The sequence below is a fragment of the Pipistrellus kuhlii genome, unplaced genomic scaffold, assembly GCF_014108245.1.
Source record: "Pipistrellus kuhlii isolate mPipKuh1 unplaced genomic scaffold, mPipKuh1.p scaffold_m20_p_8, whole genome shotgun sequence".
In the NCBI taxonomy this organism is placed as follows: domain Eukaryota; kingdom Metazoa; phylum Chordata; class Mammalia; order Chiroptera; family Vespertilionidae; genus Pipistrellus; species Pipistrellus kuhlii.
In genome coordinates this window covers 5,201,071-5,228,713 of record NW_023425584.1, presented here as the reverse complement: position 1 = coordinate 5,228,713, position 27,643 = coordinate 5,201,071, and the positions used below count along the sequence as shown (strand labels likewise).

The window sequence follows — 27,643 nt, the reverse complement described above, 5'->3', positions numbered from 1 at the left end:
CCTCATCACACGCTTCCCTCTGCCGAGTCCTGTCTCCACCTCCCACCTCCTGGGAAGACTGCCCACTTCTCCTGACAGGAATGGCCTGACAAGCTCCCAGGGAGGCTGAGGCAGCCCCGCCTCCATCCAGTGAAGCGGGGTCTCCTCGCAGTTCTGCACGCTGACCCCACCCATCGACCCACCCATGGGTCAACTTTCTTGGGCATTTCACTGTCCATTTAGTGAAATCTAGTTCCTCCTTGTTCTTTTTTTTTTTCTTTTTTTTCAATTTACACTCATTCTTCACTTTTAAAGTTAATTTCACTACCCCCAACCACCCCCTATGTTTTTGTATAATCTCTCCTTTCCCCCTCGGACCCGAATCCTTCGGTTTGCCATCCCCAAGATACAGCTGCCATTCCAGCTGTGGCACGCAGGGGCTTGTGGGTGGATGCCACGTGTGTTTTATTCGTTGTCCTGAAAACTAAAATGTTGCTTCCTTTGCAGTGGCTCTGCAGTGAGCGTGAGGAATCGGATAAATCCCTCTGACTCAGGGAAAGGAGGAGGCAAAGAAATAACTGTTTTCAAAGACCTCTAACCGCCCACCTTGCAACGTTGCTGGCGTGGGGTGTGCTGACTGCTGACTGCGGCTTCTTTTTCAAGTGTTTTTGAGAGATTTGAATGGCTCAGGTTAGTTTGGTTTCCAGTGACCCACCTACGTTTTTGTTTCTGGCTCAATTCTTTAAATATATGTGCTGCATACATAACAGTAACATGTTGATTTATGGATTTCACTCAACCAATATTCAGAGGTGGAATTAGGTTGCCCTGATTTCCTTTGCTAAGATAAAAGTAATTATTTTGCTGTCCTCTTAGTCAATGAATTATAATTGAATCTTATTTTGAATTTTACTATCTCTTTAAAAAAAATTTCCGGGGATCTTGTCACTCAAGAATAAGTTAGAAAAAATAAGAAGTTAGAAGAAGATAGTGACTTCCATGTAAACAATGATGGCTCAGGTGTCAAGGAGTTTATGAGTGTGTAGGCTTGCTGAGAAGGGGATGTCTGTATTTCCCCTTTAAGGGCTCCATCTTGTGGAAATGGTTTGATTAAAGAAGAAACTTCATCCTAAGATTTCCAGTTAGAGGTGTTTTGAGTTGAGAAAATCTATAATAAAAGTGTAATATGCTAATTAGACCAGACAGTCGAACGACCTTCTGGACGTCATTCGAGATGTCCTTCCAGATGAAACCGAAGCAGCAGGGGCCGAGGCAGAGGTGGTTAGGGGTGATCAGGCAGGCAGGCAAGCAGTTATGGGCAATCAGGCAGGCAGGCAGAGGGTTAGGGGCAATCAGGCAGGCAGAGGGGTTAGGAGCAATCAGGTAGGCAGGCAGGTGGTTAGGGGGAGATCAGGCAGGCAGGCAAATGGTTAGGGGGGATCAGACAGGCAGGCAAAGTGGTTAGGGGCAATCAGGCAGGCAGAATGATTAGGGGAGATCAGTCAGGCACAATGGTTAAGGGCAATTAGGCAGGCGAGTGGTTAGGGGTGATCAGGCAGGCAGGAAGGCAAGCGGTTAGGAGCCAGCAGTCCCAGATTGCAGAGAACCGTGCAGGATGGAGCCTAAACCAGCAGACAGACATCCCTCTAAGGGTCCCTGATTGCAAGAGGGTGCAGGTCGGACTGAGCGACGCCCCCCCCCCTTCCCTGAACAAATTTCATACACTGGACCTCTAGTATTAGCATAATAAGTTGATATCTTTTTATGTTAGAATTCTAACTATTTATAAAGACTACTATTTCACAATTACTTGTTCTGAAATAATAGGTTTTCCTTTTAGAAGTATTAAAAATTTAAGTATTTTAATAACATATAAATGTGTCTGATTTTATACTGTTTTTATTTCTCTTTTAAAATCAGATGTTGAACAGTGATGTTTCTGACCATGGGCTAAATGTGGAAGCCATAATTAAAAATATTAATACAATTTCTTTGGAGTTGAAGAAGATGAAAGGTAAGTATGGAATCACTAAAATAAAATGTTTGCATGTCATTGTTATAAAATAAATAGTAGAGCCATTTTGGCTTCTGATGGGGTGTTAGTGACCTTTGCCCACTATTTAGGACTTTTTTGTTTAAGAAATGCTTACATTATAGTGTGAACTAGATCTCTAAAGATGAATTATGTTTAAGCATTGAACTTGGAGTTAGCTGGCTTGAATTCCCATCCTTGACACTAACAAGCTTATGATAGTCTAACCTCTCTAAATTACTGCCTTTTTTCCTTTCAACAAACTATTAAATGACAGTGTCACATTCTACAAAATTCAGTGTCTTTATCCATTAATCCTTTCTAAGCCCCTAAGGTTCCTTACAAATTAAAAATTAGAAGTGTGTTTGATTCTGTGAGTTAAGGGCTCTTCATTTTAAACAGACTCATAGAGTTGGATTCGACCTCACAGGGCACAATGTTTGGGCACTCACCTCACAGACATGTCCTGTTTTAGCCCAGGCATGTGAAATTTCCATGACTGAGCATTTCTGGGGGTAGTCTTTCCCTGACCAAACTTTCCCCGTGTCAGGGAACTCCCTGTCCCACCAGTCACCCTGTTCCATTTTAAGATTGCTGCTCCTTATGGACTAGCTGCAACCTGTTCCCCATTCCTTCACCTGCTGGTCCTACTTCTAACCATGAAAACTACATAAATTATGTAGTTCTTTTCACAACTCTTGGATATTTGAAGGCAGCCTTTTGTCAGTTATGAGGCCTTCAGCTACATGTGAAAAAATACCAACTTATCATGCTTATATCTAAAGAAAAGAACAAGAAGATCCAAGGTGGGGCAGCCGAGAATGGATTCAGTTTTAGAAACTTCATCGGATACTAGGTTCCTTCTCTTTTTTCTCTGTTATATTCACTCTGCTCATTACTCCTCATGGTCATTACCTGTAGACTTGGCCAGACACTGCCTCTACCTCTTCTCTTTACATAAGCCTTTCCCAGATCCCGCCAGCACATTTCCCCTTTTCTGTCATTGACCAGATATGCATCAAAGGCAACTGTCGGCAGCAGCTGCTGCTGCCAAGGGGTAGGGGTCTGCCAAGACCAGTGTGGACCAGTCAGAACTTCCTGCTGAGGCTGAGGAGGAGAGGACGGGCACACGTGGAGGCAGAGTGTGCCACCAAGAAGAGGAGGAAGGTGGCTGTTAGTTAGGACCAGATAGTGAGTCTGTTATGCTATTTCCACCTGTTCCTCCCAGAGCAGCATCTCCCACACTTTGCTCTGTGAACCCTGCTGTCCTAAGAGATGCTAATAGATGGGTGCAGTAGCAGCGGATTCCACAGTCTTCCGGGACTTAAGTTTGGGAAGTGCAAAATGCTCTGTATTTCACAAATTTACAGTATACATTAGCAAAGGCACCGAGGAGTCCGATGTAAAGAAGTCTGGTTAGCTTTGTTTAATTCATTCTAAAACCAATCTCAATTTACAGCGAGGATTATCTTCTAACATGTAAATATGCTGAAAACTCCCATTGGTTCACTTGTCCTCCCTGAATGGACTATAAGACCTTTTGAGACCAGGCCCCAGCCCATCCAATCTCTCGTCTCGTTATTTCCCCCCTGCATGTACTGTGCTCCTCCCATGCTGAACTGTGTGCATCTCTACACACGTGTGCTTTTTTTTAAAAAAAAAAAAATCTGTGTTTTAACACATGCATCTCCTTCTGAAATGCCCACTGCTGCACCCCCACTTCCACCCCCCAGGTTAGCTGCTATTTACTACACTGTGTTAGTCAAGACTAAGTAGGTTGGAAAACTTCCTTTAAGCCAGCGTGTTACCTCTTCTACTTTTTCATACCATCTACCACACTGTGTTGTAATTGCATGTTTACTTCCTTTCCCTGTCCCTGCTCAACTGGAAGCTTTTAAAGGTATTCCTAGCAGTTAACAGTGCCTTGATATAATGGTTCATGGAAAATGTTTACTTAATGAACAATTGGTTCTGGGTGCTTGCACTTTTAAAAAATTCTTCCCACACTTGATTATCTAACTGTTGTAGATAATCCTTTCATGAGGTAAATTAGAAATAATAAACAATGATATGCATGTCCTGAAAAGTTGTGGGGTAGGTCAGACAGCTAGGATACAAGGGCTTAATGTAGACCTGTAGGACGGTAGGCTTCTGGTAAACATTGAAGATTAAATAAACACTCTGTTTACCCTACTCTCCCCCCAAATAATAATGTCAATAAATAATCATAACATTTACCATAATCCAGATATCTTTCTAAAAGCTTTATATAAGTGGTAGGAAATATTACCATTGGCATTTATAGGTACAGAAACAGACATGGAGACATTAACTAACTTTCCCGAGGACAGATATCTAATCATTGGTAGACATGAGAGTTAAAGTGATGTCATACAGACAAAAATTAATAAGACAAAGAGCTCTCAAAAAGTGTTAACTACAAACAGAGGTATTTAAACCCTGAAGTCCAAAAATCGAAACTGTGAACTGGCTGGGTAAAGCAAAGAAATAGCCCAAAGACAACACACGGTTGTACCAGGATCCTCTGGAAGTAGTGGGGGAGGGAGGAGGAGGGGGAGCTAAGAACAGGGGACTGGTTAAATGTTTAAGAAGTCATAAGCCCCTAAGGTCGTCTCCTCTACAGCACCGGGCAGCTGTTTCTCTGTGACAGAGATGCGAGGCTTATTCCATGAGAGGGTAAAACCAGGGTCCCTGGCCTGCAGCCACTGGTCACAAGCCAAGGGGGAAAGTACTGTACTAAAAATGAGGGTATTAAGGCCAAATTGACCTCTAGCTTTCTCTTGCCACTTGCCTATAAAACACCAGAAGCCTGATTTATACCCTTGAGCAGATTTTTCATCCAGGAATATGACCACCCTAAGAGAAAAGACCTAAAAAGACTGATAGCACAGGTTTCCCCATGAGCCACCCAATCAGACCAGCCTACAATATCGCCTACCATGGCCTTTATAGTCTTTATAGTACCATGGCCTCAAATATGAGAAAACAGATGTGGCACAGACATATGAGGAAAGCATCTACTATAAAAAATAGAGACAATAAATAGATTCAATCAAGGAGGAAGAAAAACAAATTATGAAGGGAAATAAGAACTCCAAGAAACTATAATATCCACAGAGGAGATGCTATGTCTATGAAAAGGAATATGAAACTACAAAAAATATTTAGAGAACAGAGGGAGTTCTTGGAAATTAAAAATGCTATAATAGAAATAGACTCTGTAGAGGGTTAAAGATAAAAATGAAGAAAATACCCTAGAATATAAAGAAAAGAAAAAGTTTTAGGGGGGATATGACAAACCAGGCAAAATGAAGTCCAATATCCAGTAAATAGGAGTGTTAGAACATAGACAATGGACAAGGAGAAATTCATTAAAGAAACAGTCTGAGGAACTCCTCCAGAGTTGAAGGGTATGAGTTTTTACAGTGAAACAGCCCAACATAATGGGTGAAAATCAGTGCACACCAAAATACGGTACTGAGGCTTCAAAACACTGGGAGAACAAAAGATCCTCCAAGCTTCTAAAGAGAAACGAGAAGCCTGAAATATCTCAATAGTGACACTGGGAGCTGGAAGAAAATGCAAAAGCACCCTTGGACATCTGAAGAAACATGATTTCCAACCTATATTTCTCTATTCGGTGTAGAGAGAGAACTTCTCAGACATAGTTTTCCCCCTCAGGAAGTTACTAAGGTTGTATTCCACCCAACAAGGATGCAGACCAAACAGAGAAAGAAGTGAGATTCTGGAGAAAGGATGCTCCACATGAGGGAGGATGAAGGGAGTCCCTAGGATAATGGTGAAGGGAGCTCCCAGGATGCGAGCTGTGCAGTGGTCCAGGAGGGCCTTGGTCCAGTCTAGAACAGGTCAGAAGGCTCTGGAGAGGAGAGACTTTCAACTGAAGAATAGGTAAGCGTTTGTACTAGGAGAGGAGATTTACCCAACTGGAGGGCATTTGAGATATGTTCATGTGATTAAGCAATGAAAAAAGAAATTAACTGTGGCTGGGTGATAACTTAAAGGAAGGGAAATATCATAAGACTCAACTGTGAAGAATATTTATATAATGAAAAAATTTAAGCATTAAATACTGAGAAAAAATTGTATTCAAGTATATTGGAGATGGCATGAATAAAAAGTTATCTCTTAATCTTCTGTAATCAGAAGCAGATAGGTAATACTTGTAATCTTGTTATTTAGAAATATGGAGGTAATTCCAGCCCCCACCTCAAAAGAAAAAAGAAAAAACTATAGAACTCCACAGACACAAAACAACAAAAGCAAAAAACAAAATGAGCTCCAAAAGTTAGAAGTGATTGCTTTTGGGAGGTAAAGCTGTTAGTTGTGTAACATGCCTTATAGACCTATTTGATTCTTTATACTATGTGCATGAAGAACACACAAAATTGATTAGTTTAAAAAGTGTAAATAAAATTTGCATAAATCAACTTGCAGTTCAGTAAGATAGCTGACAATTTGGGCTAAAAAGCCCTTCTAGTAAACTTTTGTCATGCTTATTTTATAGTATAGAAATTTGACTTGAAGTTACAATAAGCACACCTAAATTGTGGTTTGATCAATAATTACTTAAAAGAAAACTAAATCAAGAATTGGGCAATAGCTACTGAAAGCAACAATAGTTGTCTAGGACTTGTGTGCTACAATATGATCCCTTCTGTTATGTTTTACACAGAGCACTCCCAGTTACTGCTTTGTGACCTTACTCTACATTTTAATCACCCTGTGAAGACGGATGACTTCAAGGAAACAGAAAGAAGCAAGCCCCTCTTTGAAGAGTTTAAACTATCAGATGTATCCCTTGCTTCTAGCCGTTTTTCTTCCTAATTTCTTACTTATCTGTTGTGAATTTATAACTGTATGTAGTGTTGAATTAACAAGTATCTTGGAGAACTGAGTTTACTAATATATTTAATATAATAAAATAAACTGAGTTACAAATAATCATTTTATGTTCCTGAAGGCTGTGGCATTATTGTTTTAATATTTCAAAGAATGGCTAATCTGTTTCACTAATGGCAAGGGTATGACATGGGAAATTGGCCATGTGACTCTCATCATTTACCTTATGCTTGATCTTGGCTCAGGCTGAAGGAGGGTCACTAAATTATAAATGGGTGGTATGAATTTATGTTAATAAGATGTCTCCTGGTAGCAGGTGCCCAAAACAACTCAAGCTAACTGAAGCATGTATTGGATCATGTGACTTGGAAATCCATGGTGGGAGTAGATGTCAAGGACTCTGGTAATTTACCAGATGTCTCTGTCCTGGTTCTGTTTCTGTGCATCAGTCTCATCCTCTCCTGTTATGGACTGATTTCCTCCACAAGACAAAGGAGGGTAGAGGCATGGCAGCAGACAACTCCAGGTATGCAGACCACTCCGGGTGTGCAAATCCCTGAAGGAGAGAGACCCTCTAACTCAGCCTTTGTGTTTAGCATTCCAGGGAAGGATGCCAGCTTTGATTAAGATTCTTATTCCTAAGCAACGTCCTAAGCAACTGTGATTGGCGAGGCTGGGTCACATGCCAGGTCTGTGGCCAAAGGAGGAGAGGCCCTACCAGAACAGTGGAGTTGCCGTTGCCTGAAGAAGGGGAGGAAGAATGCTAGTCATGAAAACATCAGGTACTCACCGCTGATTTCAGTCATAGCCATGGGATAGCTTTTAGTTTTATACTATCTTTACTCTAAACTTCCTTACTTTGTCCCTTTCCACCAAAGAAGTCTTAAAATAATAGGTTTTGGTTTATCATGTAAACATGATTCACTACCAAACAGTTGCTTTAAAATCTACCATGTCCTTCATTTTAGACTAGAGGCCTAATTTGTGCATGGGTGGGGTCCACCCCACCTGCCCTGATGGGGGCTGATCAGGGCCAGACCAGCGGGGCGGAGGGGACACAGGAGGTCGGCGGGCCCCGTCCCAAATAGGGGGGCCAATTGAGGGCAGGGCTGCTGGAGGGGAAGGGCTGCAGACAGTTGGCTGGCTGGCCCTGCCCTCAATCAGGATGGGAGGCCAATTGGGGGTGGGGCCAGCCAGGAGGAGGGGCCATGGGAGGCTGTGGGGGGCCGAATAGGACCCCAATTGGGCAGGTTGGCCGCTATGAGTCATAGCAACTGGTAGTTCCGGTCATTTTAGTCTTTCTGGCATTCTAGTCGCTTGGCTTTTATATCTATAACTATATATCGATATCTCTATCTATATATATAAAAGCCAAGTGACCAAATTACAGAATGACCAGAACAACTGGTGGCTATGATGTGCACTGCGGCAGCCAACTAGCCCAATCAGGAGCAGGGCCGACTAGCCAACCACCCATAGCCCCTCCCCCTGATGGCCCCACCCCTGCTGACCTTCAGTGATTCTAAGTAAATGTTCTCCAGCCTTCATAGACCAGGAACCTGAATGATGAGTGATTGGGAGGAAAACTGCTCATGGTCTGGACCATCAGTCAGGTGTCCAGGAGAGGTGCCCAGCACAACCACCATCTTCCTGCATTCTCTCTCCACTGCTTACTACTACAGAGGGCAGCCACATAACACCATCGCCTCTCCTTAGAGGGCTTGTCAGCAGGAAACTAAACCACATTACCTGTCTAGGGAGAGGCTTACAAACCGAAGCTGTAAATGTCCCTGACACTAAAGTGCCTTTGAAGCTTCAACTCATCCAAAAGCCAATAGCAAATGTGAATACACCCTGAAAAAGTCTTTGACTCTAATAACTACCCCCAGCCGGCCTTACCCCCAATCGCCCTCCCACCTCACCCCACCAATGCATGAATTCATGCACCAGGACTCTAGTTTTTTAATATAAAGGATAGATAGATTACTATGAAGCAAGACACAAAGTCAGCTCACTCCATAATAGAACTTATATGGTTGCTAGACGCATTCAGTATTTAACACAAAGCAGGCACTGAATAAATGCTTGTTGAATAGCCTATTGAATAAACATGTAAATAAGTGCAGGTCTTTCAGCTTTAAAACTCTCATGTTCTGGTCCCTAAATTGAGAACTTTGGCTTGTAAGGACGATGTTTTGAGAAACATCATTTTTATCATCATTGGTTAAAAGTATGCACACACTCATCGTAACAAAGTGTCAGCTTTAACCCGGCGACCCTCTTAATCCCTTCTATGTTCTATTAGCTCATGAAATGAAGTTGCAAGATATTCTTTGCCACTCGGAAAACATGTAGATTAAGCAGAGAAGCAAACAATTTTTCTTAGTACAGGTTGTGGAAGAATAACCAAGGGTCCAAAAGGCAAAACTTGAAGAACCACTGAATGCCAGGTTTTTGTTTTGCAAAATGCCTACTGCTTGTTAAGTGAGATATGTTAGCAAAGGAAAGAGCTGCATTCCTTTGCAGAATTTATAAAGCTCTTATGGGAAGGATGAGGGAAAGGTCTTTATGACAGTTGGCAGGGGGATAAGAAGAGGTGGAAGAAAGTTTATCTGGCCAGAAATTTTTCTGTGTATATTCATTGCTTTTTTATCTTCCTTGGAAGACTTTGGTAAAATTTACAACCAAATCCTTGACATCTGTTCCTACCATTTACTTCCAAGTCACCCAATGACCCAATACATGCTTCTTTATACTTAAATCCAAATGTATTTGATTTAAAATGTTTTCTTTTTGTATTTGTAGCTTAAGTTTGCGTTAAAACAAAAATATAATAGTACAGACCAAACAGTAACGTCAATAAAGTTGTTTTAGGAACCCAAAAGTAAAGCAAAAGGCAAATTAATTTTAATCCCAGGAAGTTATTCCAACATGCATTTATCTTTTCATAAAAAAAGTATACAAAAATCCCCCCAACAAAAAAAAAAAAACACCAAATAAGAAAGGATGAAATATTTTTGAAGCCTTTTAAATTATTGCTGCTAAGAAAGTTAATTTTAGTAATTTTCAAATTACTAGTATACATATAAAAACTCATGGTTGTCACTGACTAACAAAGTTTGGCTATCAAAAAATCAGTTTTATGTGATAACAAAAGCTATTATTGTTTAAATGTTTTGAAACTTGCCCCAAGTTACTTTTGTAGCTGTGGGAACTACTGTACTTACTTTGAAACAGGTATCAAAAAATGCACATTATTTGTACAAATCATTACAGTGCACGACTACAGTGCCAGTGTGCACATTATCACTCATGCACTTCACAAACACTGAAGAAGAATAAATAAATTATAGGATACATGACAGTCTTCATTTCAAACATTTTGTTAAGCGAAAGGACCAAACCCTCGTGTTCATGCTGAGGGGTTCAATTCAGTCCTAAGTGTTTGTCCAGAACAGTAAGGGCAGGTTCGCCTGCTGGGCTAATGTGCTACAGGCCACCCGCCGAATGGGTTAATGTGCACTGGTATCTGGAACCTCGGTTTTTCCCATCGATGAGCAGGAGCGGCATTTTCCGGAAGTAGTCGATAATATCTGACACAGACAGAAAGTCCTGAAAGATTGGAAACAGGGAGATAAATCAACCCTGGAGCAGTTAGCATGAATTTCACCCTCAGTTTTTTAATCTGCATAATATCCTACCTTTTGAAGTGAGGATTTTTATTTTTTTAATGTAAAATTTGACAAATGTTTTAACAATTTCTGCTGTAGGACTTTGAAAAAATGATTTCTCACCAACATCCAACAATATACTATGATGAAAGATTATATATACACTGAGTGGCCAGATTATTATGATCTCTGAACACTTAATAATCTGGCCACTCAGTGTATATGCTATATAATTAAAAGCTAATATGCAAGTTGTCCCCTCAACCAGGAGTTTGACCATCAGGCCAGCAGGCCGGCCAACTGCCCATGTCCCCTCCCCCTGGCCAAGCTGGCCAGACTCCATCCATGCATGAATTCATGGACTGGGTTTCATTCATTCATACACACACACACACACACACACACACACACAGACACACACACACACATATACATATACTGAATGACCAGATTATTGTGTTCAGAGATCATAATAATCTGGCCACTCAGTGTACATATACATATATGTATATATATGACTAATTTTTTTAAACTTCATACAGGGGATCACATATAGAGGGGTCTAATTATGATGCCTTTGCCTTTGCCTCTCTTGGTGTTTTTGATTTTGGTTTCTGAGTCCCATATCTCAATCATTAATATGTGAGGAGGTATAGGAATCATGAAGCCACTGTCCCTCGTATCTGGAGGGACATCTGCAAAATGGCACAATACTCCATTCACGATCTCTCTGCTGCCTGCCCACTGCCACCCCACACTCCCCAGGGCTCTGTAGCAAAGGCTTTGCATTCAGTGCCTGGATCACCCTATCCCGGATGGCCAGGCTGGGAAAACCCCATCCATCCTTCTAGGTGGGTCAGAAGTCACCCAGGTATCCCGACAGGACCATGCACTTCCTCTAAGACCACTCTCCTAGGCACCTCCCTCGGGGCAGCTGTGATTCAAATGTTTGTCCAAAATCATGTGGGGTGGGGGAGGTTTCCTACTCATTTACATGATTGTAACTTGAACATATTTGGAGCGAAATGGCTGTTTCTCAGTCTGGGAATGTTGGGTTCGGCTGATCCCCTGTCCTGGAACTTTGAACTTAAAGAGCATGCTGGGAGCAGTAAATTTAGCTGTTACTTTCCTTCGCAAAAAGCAGCTCTGAAAGGCTTTCCTCATAACCTGATTACCACCCAAAAAGTGACTGGTATAAACCTCGGCTGAACACAGGAAGATGTCTTCGGCAATTTGGCCACCTTCATTGGCCACACCTCCAGCTTTAGTAGGAAATGAACCAACTATCTAAATAATCACCACAACAAAAATTATCTTTTTCCCTTTCCCATTTGTTGATTTAAAAATACAGCCTTATAAATACTCTGAGATCCTACATGGAAATTAGGTGGCAAAGATGACGGAGAAAGGACTTGCCTTTGACACCATTACAACTGGATCTCTCTTGAAAAATTTAAATGTTTACATATACTTTCTGATTTCAAGAGTTGCACGTGTGACTTTAGATTATTTGGAATAAAAGGTAAAAAAAAATATTCCTGTGGTACAGGTGTGGCTACTGTTAATATTTTGTTTTATTTCCTTTCAGTAAATGAAGGGCTTCATGAACACGATTTAACTAAAGCTGCCATACAGCACGGACCCGCAACGAAAGTTACAGCGAAGTTCCATTCGGTAGGCATGCAGGGAGGCAGAATAGGAGAATCAGGGTACATTTGGCAGCCGAGGTCCTTACCTCCTTCCCTCGGAGCCCAGTGCCCAGCATGTAAACTTGGCTTTCCTCCACGTAGCGGATCTGGACGTTGTAGACCTTGTCCTTGTATAACACCATGAGGACGTACGGGTTGCTTGCTGTTTTCTTGGAGCTGTCTCTCACCAGAAAAGTGCCATCCTGAAAGGAAACATGCGTGTGGGGAAGGGAATAGTAAGTCAACGGGGGGCCGAGCCAAGCTGGTGAACATTCAGGTCCCAAACTGTTAAATCCCGGGAATGGTTATGGGGAAGGACAGCAGAGAAAGGTCTAAACGCGGGGCAAATTGTTAAAAATCGTGACTGTCCCGCCAAAAGCGGGACGTTTGGTCACCTTAGTCTCTAAGTCAACCTCTGCAGTCTCTGATGGAAAGGAATGCCCTCTCGGGAATAAAAGGAATAAAACACATAGGCGTGTGAGTGGCTCCAGGGCCAGGTGAGATAAGGTCTTGATTGGGCAACAAAGGATACCGCTCCCGACTCCTGGGAGCTAATTTTCTTGCCCTTCTTCCCTCAGCCAAAGTCAGAAAAAAAGACCCAAACGCCTGGAAATTCACACACTGTTTTAAACTTCCTGACCTCCAGGAGGAGTGTTTGGTCCCTGACCCAAACTGCACGATCGCCCCCCCGCCCCCCCCAACTGCCCTCCCTGGCAGGCCTGGTCCCTCCCCACTGTGCTTATATTTTTTTCCTGATATTTCCTAAACCAGTGTTGGGATTCATTCTGTACTTTAAATTTTTATTCCATAAATTATTGCTAATATGAATACTGTAAAGATAATGATATTAATTAGAATTAATCAGTAAGAAGGCACTTAAGCTACTTTCTCTTCGTGTACTGAATCAGGATGGCTTTATAGAGCCATCCGTCTGCATTAATGGCTTTCCCTCGTGCTTTTCATTCCAAGTTAATGAGTGAATTTCGGTCAGAACATCTCCGTTGAAAAAAATATAGCCTTGGATCAGTGATTTAGAGGCTTGACTTCACTCTAGAATCCCCTGGAGAGATTTGGAGACCCCGTGCACACACAGCGCCCCTGATTAAATTCAGTCCGAACCTCTCCAGGTGAGAGCCAAGAAGCAGGGTTTTAAAAAGCTCCCCTCCCCCCCGCCCCGGGCGATCTGCAGGTGCAGTTAAGGTTGAGAACCCTTGTTGTGGACCCGAGAGGTGAAAGAGGCAGCGTCTTCGCTTTCTCCTCTCTGATTCCTGTAGATTTAAGGTTAAGTTAGCACCGGATGACATCTGGTCAAGACCTGACACCATTAAAGGGCAACTGGACACTTCCAGAGGAAAGGGGCTGGCTGTGACATCTTCCCGTCCGTGTGAATGGCCACGGAGCCTGAAGAGTGAGCTTGAACCAGTAAGATGCTGGAACTTTGGGGGAGAGTCTTTGGACACTGTATGAAGTTTAAAACAGTGTGTGAATTTCCAGGCGTTTGGGTCTTTTTTTCTGACTTTGGCTGAGGGAAGAAGGACAAGAAAATTAGCTCCCAGGAGTCGGGAGCGGTATGATTCCTAGATAAGTTGGGCCTTTTTGAGGATAAAATCTGCGATTCTGCCAGCCCAGTGCGGCCTTCATGGAGGTTTTTCCCGGGGCCCCAGTGTCACTGGGACGCTGCTGCGGGGTGGGAAGTCAGCACTAGCAGGTTCTTCGATGTAACAGCTTGGGCCTAGCAGAATCCCTATGCCGTAAGTGGTACTCGGTAAAAGCCAGTCCCCTTCCTCTCCTGCCATTGATATTTATACTTAAAAATGAACTTCAGCACAGTACCTGGTTTATCCTTCTAAGAGCAGCTTCTGCCTCTGGTCGGGTAATATAAGAAACGTACCACTCTTCACTTAATGAATTCTGAAAATGTAATTTTTAAAAATACAGAATAAATTGTGCAGTTACATAAGTAAGTACAAAGAAAGGCCTCCAAGTAATAATTTTCATAAATCACCACCTCCATTCCATGAGGTTTGAAACGTTTGTTTTCTCAATTTAATATAGAATCACTCAGATAAGGCTAAATAGAAGGTATTTCCTGCAAACTGCTTTTTATCATGACACTGGTTTCAAAGGTATCTGCAAATAAGCATTTCTTATATAATGGAATCTCTAATCAGGAAAAATATAGATGTAATAATTTCTTCAGTTTAATAGAATAATGGACTTAATGAAAAAACTGAATTAACAAGCATTTAAGGTCACAAACTAGAAAACAGATGAAAAATAGGATTATGGTACTCCTTGTTAAGTGCAAAACACATTTGCCATTGGAAAAGTCTTTAAGAACACAAAGGAAAGAGAATATATATTTTCACCTGGATCCTCCCTTTTAATTATTTTCACTTCAAAACAAATTAAGGCCATGCCCAGCCGTGACATGGCTGGGAGGAAAATGAAATGAAAACATATGTGTGTCTTTACCTGTTCTTCCCCCGGGGACGGTGGCCGGGGTTTGGTTGGAACCGGCAAGGAAAAGTTCCTGCCTTCCGACCGGAGCGGCGGTCTGTTGCCAGGACCTTCAAAGGCACAGCATTTGGAAGTTAACTTACTGCAAACCCTGGTTCCCTCTGTCATAACACCCCTCCCCCCAAATGCTCTTGCAGTTGCTTCCAGCAACTAACATTTCAGGAAACCTAGTTCAACAACAGTTTCCACCTGCTCAAAACCACCAGGGCCGCTGGCATTGCTCTGTAGCCGGGCACTGGAATTTCATAGTACCACGATTCTTGTGACTTCTTAAATGTGTGTTACATAACATGAAGTGACTAGCTCCATTGGGGAAAAAGTCAGAGGCATCCCAATGCGATCGCCAGAAAGAATATTCAAGAGGCAAATCGTTCATAGACTCCAGGCCCTCACTGGCCAGACTGGATTCCCGGCCACCAGGTGGTGACAAGGCAGGACTGACGATAGTTTCGTTCTCACATGTTCACAAAGAGAAATGTCAGTTGCCCAAGACAAGATGAAATTACGTTGCGAATATTAGCTTTTAGAACCAGAGTTTGCTCCCTGCTGCTCACTCTCTTTGAACCCCTGGAGGAGATATTACTTAAAAGGCACAGCCTCGCCCTAGCTGGTTTGGCTCAGTGGCTAACACGTCGGCCTGCAGACCAAAGGATTCTGGGTTCGAATCGGGTCAAGGGCACATGCCCGGTTGCAGTAGGGGGCATGCAGGAGGCAGTTGATAAGTGATTCTCATTATTGATGTTTCTATCTCTCTCTCCCGCTCCCTTTCTCTCTGAATCAATAAAAATGTATTTTTTTTAAAAAGGGCACAGCTTCACCCAGGCTTACCGAATTGGAATTTGGGGGTTGGGTTCTCTTAATCTGTGTTTTAAACATGTTTGTCAATTTATAAGTCAAGTGTAGGTAGATTCATTGTGGAAACAAACTCCAGAGAAAGCCAAGTACTAGCTGAGCCCGGGATTAAAACAGCAGGCCGGGGAGGTCAGCTTGGGAAGGTCAAAGGTCAAGGCCGCCTTCGGGAGGAGGTGTGTGCTTCCCGCAGCCTAGGTCACTGCAGACACCAATTTAAGTGCTGAATGAGGAAATCCGGTGCCTTTAGGAACCAACAGAACCCAGAGGCTCTCGGTGACCCTGTCCTGAGGGCGTGCTGCCTGGAGTAGGCCCCTGGGCCCAGACCACTCACCTTGGGAGAAGTAGGGCGGCAGGGAGGCGCTCTGGCTCTGCGGGAAGCTGCTGCTGTGGAGAGAGAACACATTCGGCTAGGGGAGGAGGGGCCAGAGGGAGGCTGCATGAGGGAGACAGACCTCTAACCTCCTTCCCTGTGATCACCTCCCAACCAGCCCTGAAACCACGGGAGCCGGGCCCGAGAAGGACCAGGGCACACGCATCTCACCACCATCCAAAGTCTAGCAAGCTTCGCCAGCCGCCAGACAAAACCAAGGAAACTGTGAGTAAGCGCATTTACAAGGGACTCCGTATTTACAAGTGGCTGCAGTTTGGGGCTTTTGAGTTTGGGGAATGGCAGAGTCCTTGGGGAGACGGCCTGTCATGGTTAGGGAAATACAGAAATGGGCATGGAGTTGGGGAGCAGGGGACCCCCAGGGCCTAACAGTGGACAATGAAAGGGTGGGTGGGTGAAGAACAGAGACCAGGCAGTGCTGTAGCACACGGAAAGGGATTCTGGGAACCCTAAATGCCATCTATCCACGCTGCACGGCCATGCCTCCACCCATTAGCCCAAACCTTCTGTCCAGGTCTGCTCTGCTCAGCAAGCTCCTGGGAGTGGTGTTTTGTAAGAATGGAGGTGAGGGCAGGGGTCCGTGTGGGGTGGACAGTGTGGGAAATGGCAGGTGTGGCAGAGGAAGAGGCACAGCTGGAAGGGGAAGAAGCAGCAGCAAATCAGAGCAAGAGGCACCCAAGGAAGATTAAAAGAAGTGAGAATCCTTCCAGATATTTGGGGGAGGTGGGGAGGAGCGTGCCGATGGTTGAGTTTTCTCCCGAATTTAGAGTGGGACTGGGCCTCTCCCTTTGGATATTAAAGGAGGGAGTGAGCCCCAAGGGCCGGAGGTCTTGGGGGACACCAAGAGGCATCCTGTGGGCTTGCTGAGGGAGAAACGACCCAAGGCTTTTTCCTGTTCATGCCTGTGGCCGGCCTCCTGGTGGGCCCTGAGCTACGCACTCCTATTGAGAGACAGGACCTGGGGGAGGAGCCTGCACAGTGAACTCTCCGCACCGCCAAGTTCACGGTAGGCTTTCTCCATCTCCCATTCAAGGTGCAGGGTGAGCTTCAATAACGGGCTTCTTGAGTGGTCCTGTGTTTGTTTTACCTCACAAAGTGAAAATATTCCTTATTTCCTGCCAAGGAGTCCGATCTCTGGGGTGAACATCAGGCATTCTGTTCTGTACCTCTCTGACCCTGAGCACAGACTCAGAGGACACAGTGGATTAAGATGTGTGGCTCTTTGTGATCAGCTTGGGTTTGGTTCTTAAGACCCAAAATGTTCTGACCCTACTGTACACTGGCTCATTCATCTCGCCTCACATTAGCTCGGCCTCAGGGCACATTAGCTCTGTCTCAGGGGACCCAGGTGTTAAGTAAGATCCTAAGGACATTGCACAAACCTCTCTGAGAACGCTCCAAACGCATGTCCCGATGGGAGGGAGGGCTTGGGCGATGGTTTGTTGGATCTTGAAGGAAATGTGTTGGAGCTCATGGGGAGGAGACTTGGCTGGGGCAGAGGTCTCTGATGCACTGTGGGAAAGGAGAAAAAAGTAAAGCTGATAATCAGGATCCAAGTGTCATAGAACATTCCAGAACTGCTCCCCCATTAGAAACAACTAGTCCAAAGAGAGATACAAAAACCCAAGGAAGATGAAATGCAATTGGGAAGTGGTTGGTAGGATGGGACCCCACCTTCCAAAGACTGTCTAAAGCCTTTTCACCTTGGCATGCATTTTAAAATGCTGCCATTCTATATCATCCTCTGTAATACACATTTTCCTTTTCTTTCTTTTCTGAAATGCTAAGTTGGTAGAAAATTATCAGTCAGGAACCATATGCATTTTAGAAATGATTCACAAGTTTTGTTTTGTTTTAGGAAAGCCAGATTTCCTGCTGTCTCATCCTTCTGCAGGTGGTGGTCCTTTATCCATATGCATGCGAGGGCACAATAGAAATATTTCCATCAAACCATACGTGCCATTTTTCTCGCACTGTACAGTTAATTAATTTGCACCGATACACATGAACTTAATTGTTCTCTTTGGTAATCCAGCCAAACAATTCCATTTTATTATAGCCATGCAGTGTGCCACATGATATATGTCCATTTAATACTAATTTAACAAATGTAATGGACTTGATGGTGTTTCTGGACTAAATAATTTCATTTGAATGCCTGAGCAGAAAAATGAAGGGATGAGTTATAAGTTGTAAGATGAACTTACCATCATCTTCATCCTGGTGAAGGGAAGGAAAAACATATATTAGTCTATCATCAAGGCGATTCCTCAATCACATAAATGGCTCTACTTCACATTAGCAGTGAGCGACTCTATAATGAATATATTGTAGGGAGTAGAACCAGTTAAGTGGTTTATGATTCCTTAACACAAACTGGCATCAAAGGACACTCCACCCGGAGTCTCTCACTATACATTTAGCATCAGATAGGCACTGAGGTGCCTCAAAGGGCCCAAAGACACAGTAATGACTACATGTCCCCAGTGATCATACGTGACCTTTCATCCAACTTCCTCAGCAATCCATCAAGGATTTAACATTCCCGTTTACAATGGAAACCAGCCACTCAGGAGGGACTCCTAACTTGCCAAGGAATTGTGACAGAACTGGATTCAACTCTGCATGTGTCTAACCCAGTGGTCGGCAAACTCAGTGGCAAACTCAGTGGTCCACAGAGCCAAACATCAAGAGGACAACGATTGAAATTCCCTTTGAGAGCCAAATTTTTTAAACTTAAACTTCTTCTAATGCCACTTCTAAAAAATAGATTTGCTCAGGCCATAGTATTTTGTGGAAGAGCCACACTCAAGGGGCCAAAGAGCCGCAGTTTGCCGACCACTGGTCTAAGCCAAAGCTCAGCTTTCTTTTGGGCTCTACTGTGCAATGGCCACTCCCGTTAAGAGCAGCTGCCACTTAGTTGTGATGCAGCTTACCCGGTGCGTCCCCACCGCTCAGCACATTGACCTGCAGGGCAGCCTGTGAGATGAGCAAGGGGGAGGCGAGAGCTCTCCTCCTCAGATGAGAAATGACGGGAGAGGTAACAGCTATATATGTTGCCACCGACTAGACCGAAACTGGCAACTTGGACTTGTTTTGTTTGAAAGTGTTGTGAGCTTTACATTAGTTATTATTTTTGCCTCGTATATGAGGAGTGCTCAGTAAACGTTAGCTCTCACTAGTCTACCACCGAGATTAAGGCAAGAAGGATCATAGCCAGAATCACTCATCCCACGTGGCCAACTGAGAGCCCTCACACGGGGCTGCAGAGCTAACGCACATGGGCTCAGTGAGTCCCCACAGTGAAAGCTCTCTTCAGCATGTCTGCAACCAGATCCAGTCCCAGGTTCTCGTGACCAGAGACTGTGAACCTCAGGAATGAGATGTTACCCTCACTTTCCACCTTCCCTCCGCTTGTCCCTCTGGCTCCTGGGCTCCATGGGCACTGCCACCCACCTGCCTTTGCTGGGACGTTCTGAGGCTGGGCTGCAAACCCATTTTTCTTAGGGTGACACTATCCTGGGCCCTCCCCAGCATTCAATGGCCAGCACAAATGTCACCTCTAAGAGGTGAAGGAGAGAAAGTGACCCCTGACTCCTTGACCCTCATGAGTCACTTTCTCCCCTTCACCTCTGCAGCTCATCCCATGATCCTACACTGTTTAGCATGTTGACTGTGGGTTTGCCTGCCTCCATCACGTCTTACCACTTCATCCGAACCAGCACACCATCTAGCACAGAGCTTCAGAACAGCAGGCACTGTTCTGACTAGGGGCAGGTGTGTGATAGCCTGCAGAAGGCTTATTGGCTACAGGACTCAGATGCTGCCTACTTATTCGCTTATAACATGCAATGAGCCTGTCACCCCCTCTGAGCTTCAGTTTGCTCTTATAAGAGAAACCATGATTGCTAACGGGGTCAGTAAATGCAAAGCATGTGTTAAACCGGGTGACCAATTTTCCTGACTTGCCTGGGCCACGAGACTTTCATTGCTAAAACTGGGCAAGTCCCAGGCACCCAGCTGGTCCACCAGATGTAGCTAGCTTGCTAACATGCACACAGTAGGTATTCAATAAATGCTGTCTCCCCTCCTTTGCAGGTTGTGCAGGCATTAAAGGGAAAAGAGAGGACTTAGAAACTCTGCTGCAAGGCCCAGCCTCTCGGCCATCCCTCCCTTCATTCCCCCTTCTACCCACTGCCCTTCACCTGCTATTTGCCCCCAGGGTTGGGGCTGGTAATCACCCAGCCACCCGGCAGCCCTCAGAGGGGCCTGAGCTACTGCAGTGCACCTGGTGGAGGTGGCAGGCGGGGCAGATGGAGGCCCCAACAGGCACAGGACTCTGGAGCCCGCCGTGTGTAGGCTTGTCTCTGGGCTGGGCTCCAAGGAAGGCAGGGACAGAGGGACCCACACCTCCGTGGAGCCCGCACCAGCTTCCCCTGTGCCAGGCCTTCACCGAATGGCATTGTGTACTTACATTCTCTCTCCTGTCTGGTACCCGGGAATGCCTGGAATGAATTGGGGCAAAGAAAGAGAAATGAGACTGAAGTTTCAAAGACCCGGCCTCAGAATACAGATCGTTTCACTTGATGTAATAATGAGAAATCAAGCCCATCGAGCCGTGACAAAATAGGAAACAAAAAAATCCCAACACCCAGCAGAAAAGCGGGGAGAGGCCCTGGGGGGAGGTCTGGTGACTGAGCTCCGTCATGCTGCCAGCTGAGCGAGGCAGCCCTGTATTCTGTTCAGCTCCTGCAGCAAATAATTACAAGTGAAAGAAGAGTCTAGCCAGCAAACTAACTCTTTAGTAGCTATTAAATCTTATTGAATAGATGTTTTACCAAGCAAATGAGAGCCATTGGAGCTCAATTTCCCCTTCGCTGATGCTGGTAAAAGTCCACCCCAAGCCCACCCTTCGGGGAAAGAAAGGCAGTTGAAAAACACTGCTGCTCTGGGGCTTTGCCCAGACGCGCAGCCAGCCCAGCAGGCTTGGTGGCAGCTGTGGTGGAGCTGTGACAGGCAGCTGTGAGCCTGGGCCTGCATCCCCATCGCACCCGCTCCCTCCAGAGGGACGCGGAGAAGGGGGCGGCATTGACCTAGTAGGCGTTCAATGTGAGGGCTGGAAGCTTCACCTGCCACGTCTCCCTGTGTGTGTTTAAAATTCCGATATTTTGTTCATTATGATACTTTCCCCCATTCATTTTGATCTTTTAAAATATTCCATGTAAATGTTAACTTGATCCCTGAGGTTTGGGGGTGTCCCCCAGCCCTGGGCCGGATTGAAGCCTCACACTGGCCGAGCCAGCGTCAGAGTTACAACTGTTATTCAGATAAACGGAAGCCTTGGCTTTGTTCTTAGTTAAGTAGTAAGGTTGGGCCTGACCCTTTGGTAAATAGGCCCCCAGAACTTTCTAGCAAAGTGAACAACGTGAGAGCAGACCTCAGGATTCTGCTGTTATAAAATGAGGAAGACACTTTCAGTGGCTGACACCCCCTTCCCCGCCCCCTGCATTATCTCTTCCTGCTGCCTGTATGGAAAACTGCAACGCCAGGCGGGTCCATTCCCATGCCCTGTGGTGGCAGCAAAATGCAGCCACACATGTGACCGGTTGAGGACAAGGTCCCATAAACAGCAGTCACCATCCCCGCCCCCCCCCTCCCCCCCGATGAAGCATCTCTCCACCCCTTTCTTGGCTGCATTGCCATTTTCTTCAAAGGGACCCAGGACCTTGCATCCAGCCTAAGCAGCCCTAGCCCTCCCTCAGCCACAGCGGCAAACAGGATGCGGGTCCCAGTAAAGCTACCACTAGGCAAGGGGCGGGGCATCCTCAGAGAATGACAAGCTCAAGCAACAGAGGACACTTACTTGGGCACCGGTGGCTTCTTCCCGGGCAGGGGGCTACTCCTGTCGTGTCTCTCCGTGGTCGGTGGTAAAGGAGGCTTTGGGATCTTGGGTAAATGGTCCCCGAGAGGCCTGCAGAGTTGAGAGAAAGGATGTGTGAGACCCAAACCAGAGTCCCCAGGGAGACCGATTCCCTCCCGCAGACACCACAGGGCACTCACCTTCCTGCTGGGGTCGGGGGCGGCTGCAAGACAGGAGGGGAGACACGTGAGTGGCCTCAGCACTTTTCAAAGAATAAAGTCAAGATACAAAATGCAAGAAAAACAAAAACAAACACAACCAAACAGGAAAACAGCTCACCTTGTCAGAAAGCACTGGTTTCTTTCCTGTAAATGACAAAAAGCAGACGGGCCTTGAGTTCTGGCCTTCACCAGCAAAGCATCAGGCATTGAAACATAGTTTGATGAAATAGAACTGAGTCCCATGACAGGGGTGGGGTGGGTGTCAGGGCGGGGGGGGGGGGGTGATGGAGGGGGAGAGAAGGAGCTGCTTGGGTTCGAGCCGTGAAGAACCATAGACCTTAGATCTGATTTTTACAGGCTCAGAGAAATTAAGTGACTTGCCCAGGGTCACACAGCGTTGTGGACATACAAACAGTATCCTGGGTTCTGTGCTTCTCGTCCAGTTTATCTTAGGTAACGGGTGATGAAAGGATCGAATGTCTTTTGGGGTTTTATCCCTCTTTCATTGGTCAAGAGGTTCTTGGGATAAAGCCTAAGGTTATATTTGTATCTGAAATAAACCCATTTGCCCTGAAGGGGTTAATTTTTCTCTACCCCTTTGGTACCGTTGACATTATATAAAATATTAATTATATTCCTTGTTTCTGGGAAGATTTTTAACTTGGGGAAGAGGGTTTCTGACAGTTCTCCTGGTGGGCTGCAAATCATTTGGTTTTGGTTTTGGTTTTGGTTTTTGGTTGGCTGGTCTTTCTTCCTTTCTTTTCCTCTTTCTTCCTTTCTTTTTCTCCCACTTTTCTCATGCAGCAGATAACCCGCAGGCTCCCTGAGGAAGTGAGGACTCTGCATTGCAAAGTTATTCACAGCGTTTTCCACTTTATTCTGTCTGAAGTGCCCTATATCTTCAATGTAATACAACACTGACTCAACTGGATTCAAGCAGATCTAGAAGTAAAGGCGCCAAGACCTTGAGCAAGTTCTTTAAGGTCTTTGTGTCTCAATTTCCTCACCTGGAAAATGGGCTTGTGGGTGAAAGCACACAGGTTTGCTAGGGGTCAGGTGACACTCTATGCGGAGTCAGGTGCTTGGTCCCTGTCAGCTGAGCTTCCTCCCTCCCTCCCACCGTCCTGCGCAGAGACCACCCTGAGGTTGACAGTGAAATAATCCACCTGGAGTTGTGTTTTTACAGGATTTATTCTCTAGATGCTGAGGACAGCCAGGCCCACAGTAGGGCTAAGGATCTTGTCTGACTGGGAAGGACTCCCTGCCTAGTAGGGGAGCGTTTCGGTGGTATAAAAATAAGTTTGTCATTCATAAAACTTTTTGAAGGTGAAAACTCTACTTTAGAGGGATAACTATAAAACTTCTATTTTTAGGCCTGAATAGATTTTCTCTTTTTAAAAAAAAAAAAAAATCCCTTATTTATGCGTATTCTCTGGGCATTTTGGGAATCTCCTGTGAAGAGTCTAAGTTTTGTAAGAGGTTAGTTCTCCCAAAACATCATGGACAAGTGAGTCACTCCAAGGGCAGAGCTGTCAAGACAAGGTCACTGCCAAGAGAAAAAGGAAATCTTTTAAAAGGCCAGGTTAGCTCGGAGGTGACTGAGACCTGATGGCAGTGTTCCACTCTGCAAAGCTTTGGGACAGCACCCCGTCCCGCATGAGCCAGCAGAGCCAGGAGCCCTTTAAGAAAAGCAGCAGCAAGCAGCAAGCAGCAGCCTCGAGGCCAGGAAGTGATGGAGAAGGCGAATGCCTTGTTCAGAGTGCAGTGAAGGAAGGGAGGAAGGGCCCGGGAGGGGCCTGGCCTCCAGCCTCCTTATTAACCCTCCCAGCCAGGGCCTCAGTCCTTGCCCAGGACTCTGGTCCACAGGAGGAAAAGCTAGCATCTTCAATGGCAGGAGGAGGTGGTGGAAGAGAGCATCACTTTGAAATTGGAAAGATGTGGGTTCAAATCTTGTACCCAGTTAATCACATTTAAGGATGCTATTCAACCTCTCCAAGCCTCAGTTTCATCATCTGCATGGACAGGGGGAAATAATATACCCCCTTTGTTGGGTTAATTTGAGAGTAGAGATAATGTAGGTGAAATACTACGGCAGGTAAAGCACTGGGCCCATAGTAGGTGCTCAGTAAATGGTAGCTACGTTTTAGAACACATGTGTCAAACACAAGGCCCGCGGGCCAAATCCATCCCGCCAGGCCTTGCAATGTGGCCCGCACCGCGCTGTCATCACTGCACTCCGCTGCATTTCCATCACAATGACAGTTTATGACTGTTCAGTAAACCATTCGGCCCGCGATTTAGGCTGGATTTTAGATTTTGGCCCCTTCTCTGATTGAGTTCGACACCCCTATTTTAGAATTAAGTTGAAAATAGCTTCATGTGGAGGTAGCTGCAGTCCAAGACCACCCTGGGTCAGTTTGGGTGGAAAACTACCCACAGTTTGGTCAACTGCACACAAACAACAACAAAAGTAGCCCTGCCATCTAACTAACATGTTAGAGTTTTCTAAAGCATCTTCTCTGAATAGAACACACACCTTACAAATAAGGAGGTAGCTATGGAAAGGTTAGGGAGCTGCTGAATAGCAACCAAGATGGCTGATGACAGGCCTCTCAGCCCAGTTCCTCCCTCTGCACCCCAGTGTCCCCTGCACCGCCTTCGGGAGGACAGTGAGATGAGTGTACACAGAAGGCCCCGGGGAGAGGCAGGCCCAGCACAGGGCAAAGGGCAGGAGCTTGGCTTCAGGCTGATCTGGGTTTGGGTCTCCCCCTGGTAGCTGAGCGATCTTGGGAAGTTACCTCTTTGTGCCTCGGTTTCCTCATCTGTAAAATGAGGATGTTCTAGTAGCCCCCACTTCGTAGTGTCATGGTGTTTGTTAGTTAAATGAGTTGGTGTGTGTGAAAGGCATGCAATAAGCACTCTGTAAAGGCTGCCCATCGTTATTATGCATCCAGGATGAATGATACCGACCTAGTGTGAGGGGTTCTCTGTCAAACGGAGCTAACGAGCGATCGAGGGTAGGCTTGGTGCTTCTGTCTATGGAAGGAGGTGGGACTGGAAGGGAAAAGAAGGAAAACAATTACAAGAAGAATGGTTGGCTGGGGGCAGGGCATGGCGGGCCAGAGAGAGCGGCACTCACTCTTTGCTGGTTTGGGGGTTCTACTTCTGCTAGGCTCTTCGTGGTTGGGCTGGGGTATGGGGAGTGGCTGTTTGGAAAAGAAAAACAAAAACACACAAATGTTAAGAAGTATTTGCAACACATTAGCAGTTCCTGGTGGCTTGATCTCCCCAGATATGTCCGAATTTGTTCACTTCTCCCCATTTCTATATTCCACCCTCAATCTTAATCTCTGATCCCTGACTGGACAGTAGCCTGCCATGGGAGCCCCCTGTTCTGCCCTGTCTCCCCCAAAGCGACTCCTGCATGGCAGCGGAGTAAGTGAGCTGCTCCCTGATAAGCCTGCTAGTGGATTCCGCTCAATGTTACCTCCATCCATCACCGCATTCCTGGGTCTTCTGTCTCCCTAACCTCAAATTACTGCTCCCATTGTCTTGTTTATGCATCTACTTACTTTTTTATTATTTGTACCCCCTGACTAAATCAAAACTTAATGAAAGCAGGGACTTCATTTGTCTTATTCATGCTCACTCTCTTCCCAGCAGCTAGAATGCTGCTGGACACACAGTAGCAGCTCAGTAAATAGCTGTTGATTGATTGAGGGAATTCTGCATCCCAACAGCGGAGTTCACAGCCTTCAGATTTCAAAAATAAAGTGAATTCCGGTCTGTGAGCCCCCTTCGCAAGGAAACTGCACAAGCAGGAGGGAGCCAACCCTCAGGAGGGAGGTCCTGACTGTGGTGTGCGCTTGATTTTGAGCTTTGGGGCCAATATGTCCTCTCCCTCCCTCTAACCCTCACACTTTGGCACTTGCCAGAGCTGTTAGAGTGCTGAGATCCCTCATGCAGAGAACACATTTCTTGATATTGACTTATTATCCTGAACTTCTCGGGGTCTCTCTTCTCGGGATCCCTCTGGGACTCAGAAAGGCTCCCAGGACCTGAGACTGTAAGTTTGGAGAAAGAGGAAAGGGAGCTGTCTTTCTTTCCATCTGGTTTACTGTTCATAAACCTTACAGTCTCCAGGCCTTTGCCCGTGGAATTTCTGGCATTGGCCAGCAGGTGGCGCACATCTTTTTTGCAGGAGAGAGAAGGGGACCTGGGACTCTTGGAATACCAGTAGGTGTCATTGAGTATATTTTACAGTTTTCACTTACTTCAAAAGTGAGAGACTTTTTGTTATACAATTAGTTTAAATTGTTTATGATAAAAAATAAAATACCAATAAGCATTATAACAATAAGCAATAAGATAAAAATCACTAGTATTTCACTCCACCCCAAAAAACCCACACACATATACACAACCCTGTGAGTTCGTGAGTATGCATTTCCCCAGCCTACATACAATCCTGTCTTACTGGTGGGGAGTAGATGAAGATGTTTATCGACTTCTGTTCTCTCTGGCAGAGGAGATCTTTGGGAGGGACAGAGAGGGCCAGAGAAGAGTGAGGAGGCCTACCGGGTGGCTCCGGCCTGCTGGTGGGGGAGGGAGGGCAGCCATCGGTCTCTGCGGCGGCACAGGCGGCTGCTGTGGGGACTTCCCGGAGAGGGGCCGGTCTGGGAAACACAAGCACAGTGAAATGAAAGGAGAAATGCTAAAGCAAGGCGAGGGTGGGCCACACTCAGGGGTTCCCAGAAACAGATCCTGCACCCAGTTCTGTGCATCTCGGGGCTCCAGGAGCCCGAGGTCCCACACAATTCCGCCAGCACAGGCCGTGGAAGGGGAGAGAAGGGGACCTGGGACTCTTGGAAGTATTTGCAACACATTAGCAGTTCCTGGTGGCTTTATCTCCCCAAATATGTCCGAACGTGTGTGTGCTAGTATGTGTGTCAGATTCTCCACCCTGGATGTGTCCATCCCAGGGTTTCCAGGGTGGAGAATCTGACACACATACTAGCACACACAGAGACACGCCCTGCTGCCTGGGCAGGGTGAAATGGGCACTCACGGCTCATGGAGATCCTATGGGGGTTCCCTTCCTCGCCCTCACAAATGCTCTGGGCTCTTCTGCCCCCTCCTACTTCCTCTCTGGCTTATCTCTTCCCTTAAAGGGAGGAGCTGGTCTTCAGTGCCTGTTTCCCAATCACAGATTCTTAACTGGTCTGGACTTGCCCAGGAGAGCAGCTCGCATCTTTCTGGTCACTACAGAAGTCTCCCTGAGCCAGGCGTGCAGGCTGACATCGGCCCCACCCCTCCAACAGGGAAAGGCCAGGCCCGAACTGCCAGTGCCGGCCTCCTTACACTTTGGGCTCTGGGTGCCTCTCTCGTCTCACCCTCACCCCTGCCCTTGAGAAGCATTGCTTGTCCATGGAGAATGGGGCTTAGAACGTAGGCAAGCCAGGTCCGAGCTCATGCCACTCCACCCACACCGGCCATCTTTCAGCTTCTCTGAGAGGCCACGCTCCTACTAACCCCAGGACCTTTGCACAGC

The 27,643-nt window shown here is 45.7% G+C and overlaps 2 protein-coding genes across 2 annotated transcripts in view; one reads left to right on the top strand and one right to left on the bottom strand.

Annotated features, from left to right (window-relative positions):
• Positions 1 to 386: 386 nt before the first annotated feature.
• Positions 387 to 6,942, top strand: CUNH5orf58 (chromosome unknown C5orf58 homolog). Its single transcript, XM_036424306.2, has 3 exons — positions 387 to 669; positions 1,900 to 1,993; positions 6,726 to 6,942. The coding sequence occupies exons 1-3, from the start codon at positions 661 to 663 to the stop codon at positions 6,875 to 6,877; spliced, it is 255 nt and encodes an 84-aa protein (XP_036280199.1). The 5' UTR covers positions 387 to 660; the 3' UTR covers positions 6,878 to 6,942.
• A 2,835-nt stretch (positions 6,943 to 9,777) lies between these two features.
• The window catches only part of LCP2 (lymphocyte cytosolic protein 2), a 38,473-nt gene continuing 20,607 nt past the window's right edge, over positions 9,778 to 27,643 (bottom strand). The window contains exons 8-21 of the mRNA XM_036424305.2: positions 26,671 to 26,768; positions 25,232 to 25,298; positions 25,063 to 25,146; positions 22,212 to 22,236; positions 22,072 to 22,092; positions 21,875 to 21,982; positions 20,486 to 20,516; positions 18,219 to 18,231; positions 17,394 to 17,523; positions 15,955 to 16,010; positions 14,727 to 14,821; positions 14,085 to 14,162; positions 12,299 to 12,454; positions 9,778 to 10,504 (exon numbers count right to left, since the gene is read on the bottom strand). Of these exons, the coding sequence (XP_036280198.1) occupies positions 10,382 to 10,504; positions 12,299 to 12,454; positions 14,085 to 14,162; positions 14,727 to 14,821; positions 15,955 to 16,010; positions 17,394 to 17,523; positions 18,219 to 18,231; positions 20,486 to 20,516; positions 21,875 to 21,982; positions 22,072 to 22,092; positions 22,212 to 22,236; positions 25,063 to 25,146; positions 25,232 to 25,298; positions 26,671 to 26,768 (1,085 nt within the window). The 3' untranslated portion in view covers positions 9,778 to 10,381. The remainder of the gene's footprint in view (positions 10,505 to 12,298; positions 12,455 to 14,084; positions 14,163 to 14,726; positions 14,822 to 15,954; positions 16,011 to 17,393; positions 17,524 to 18,218; positions 18,232 to 20,485; positions 20,517 to 21,874; positions 21,983 to 22,071; positions 22,093 to 22,211; positions 22,237 to 25,062; positions 25,147 to 25,231; positions 25,299 to 26,670; positions 26,769 to 27,643) is intronic.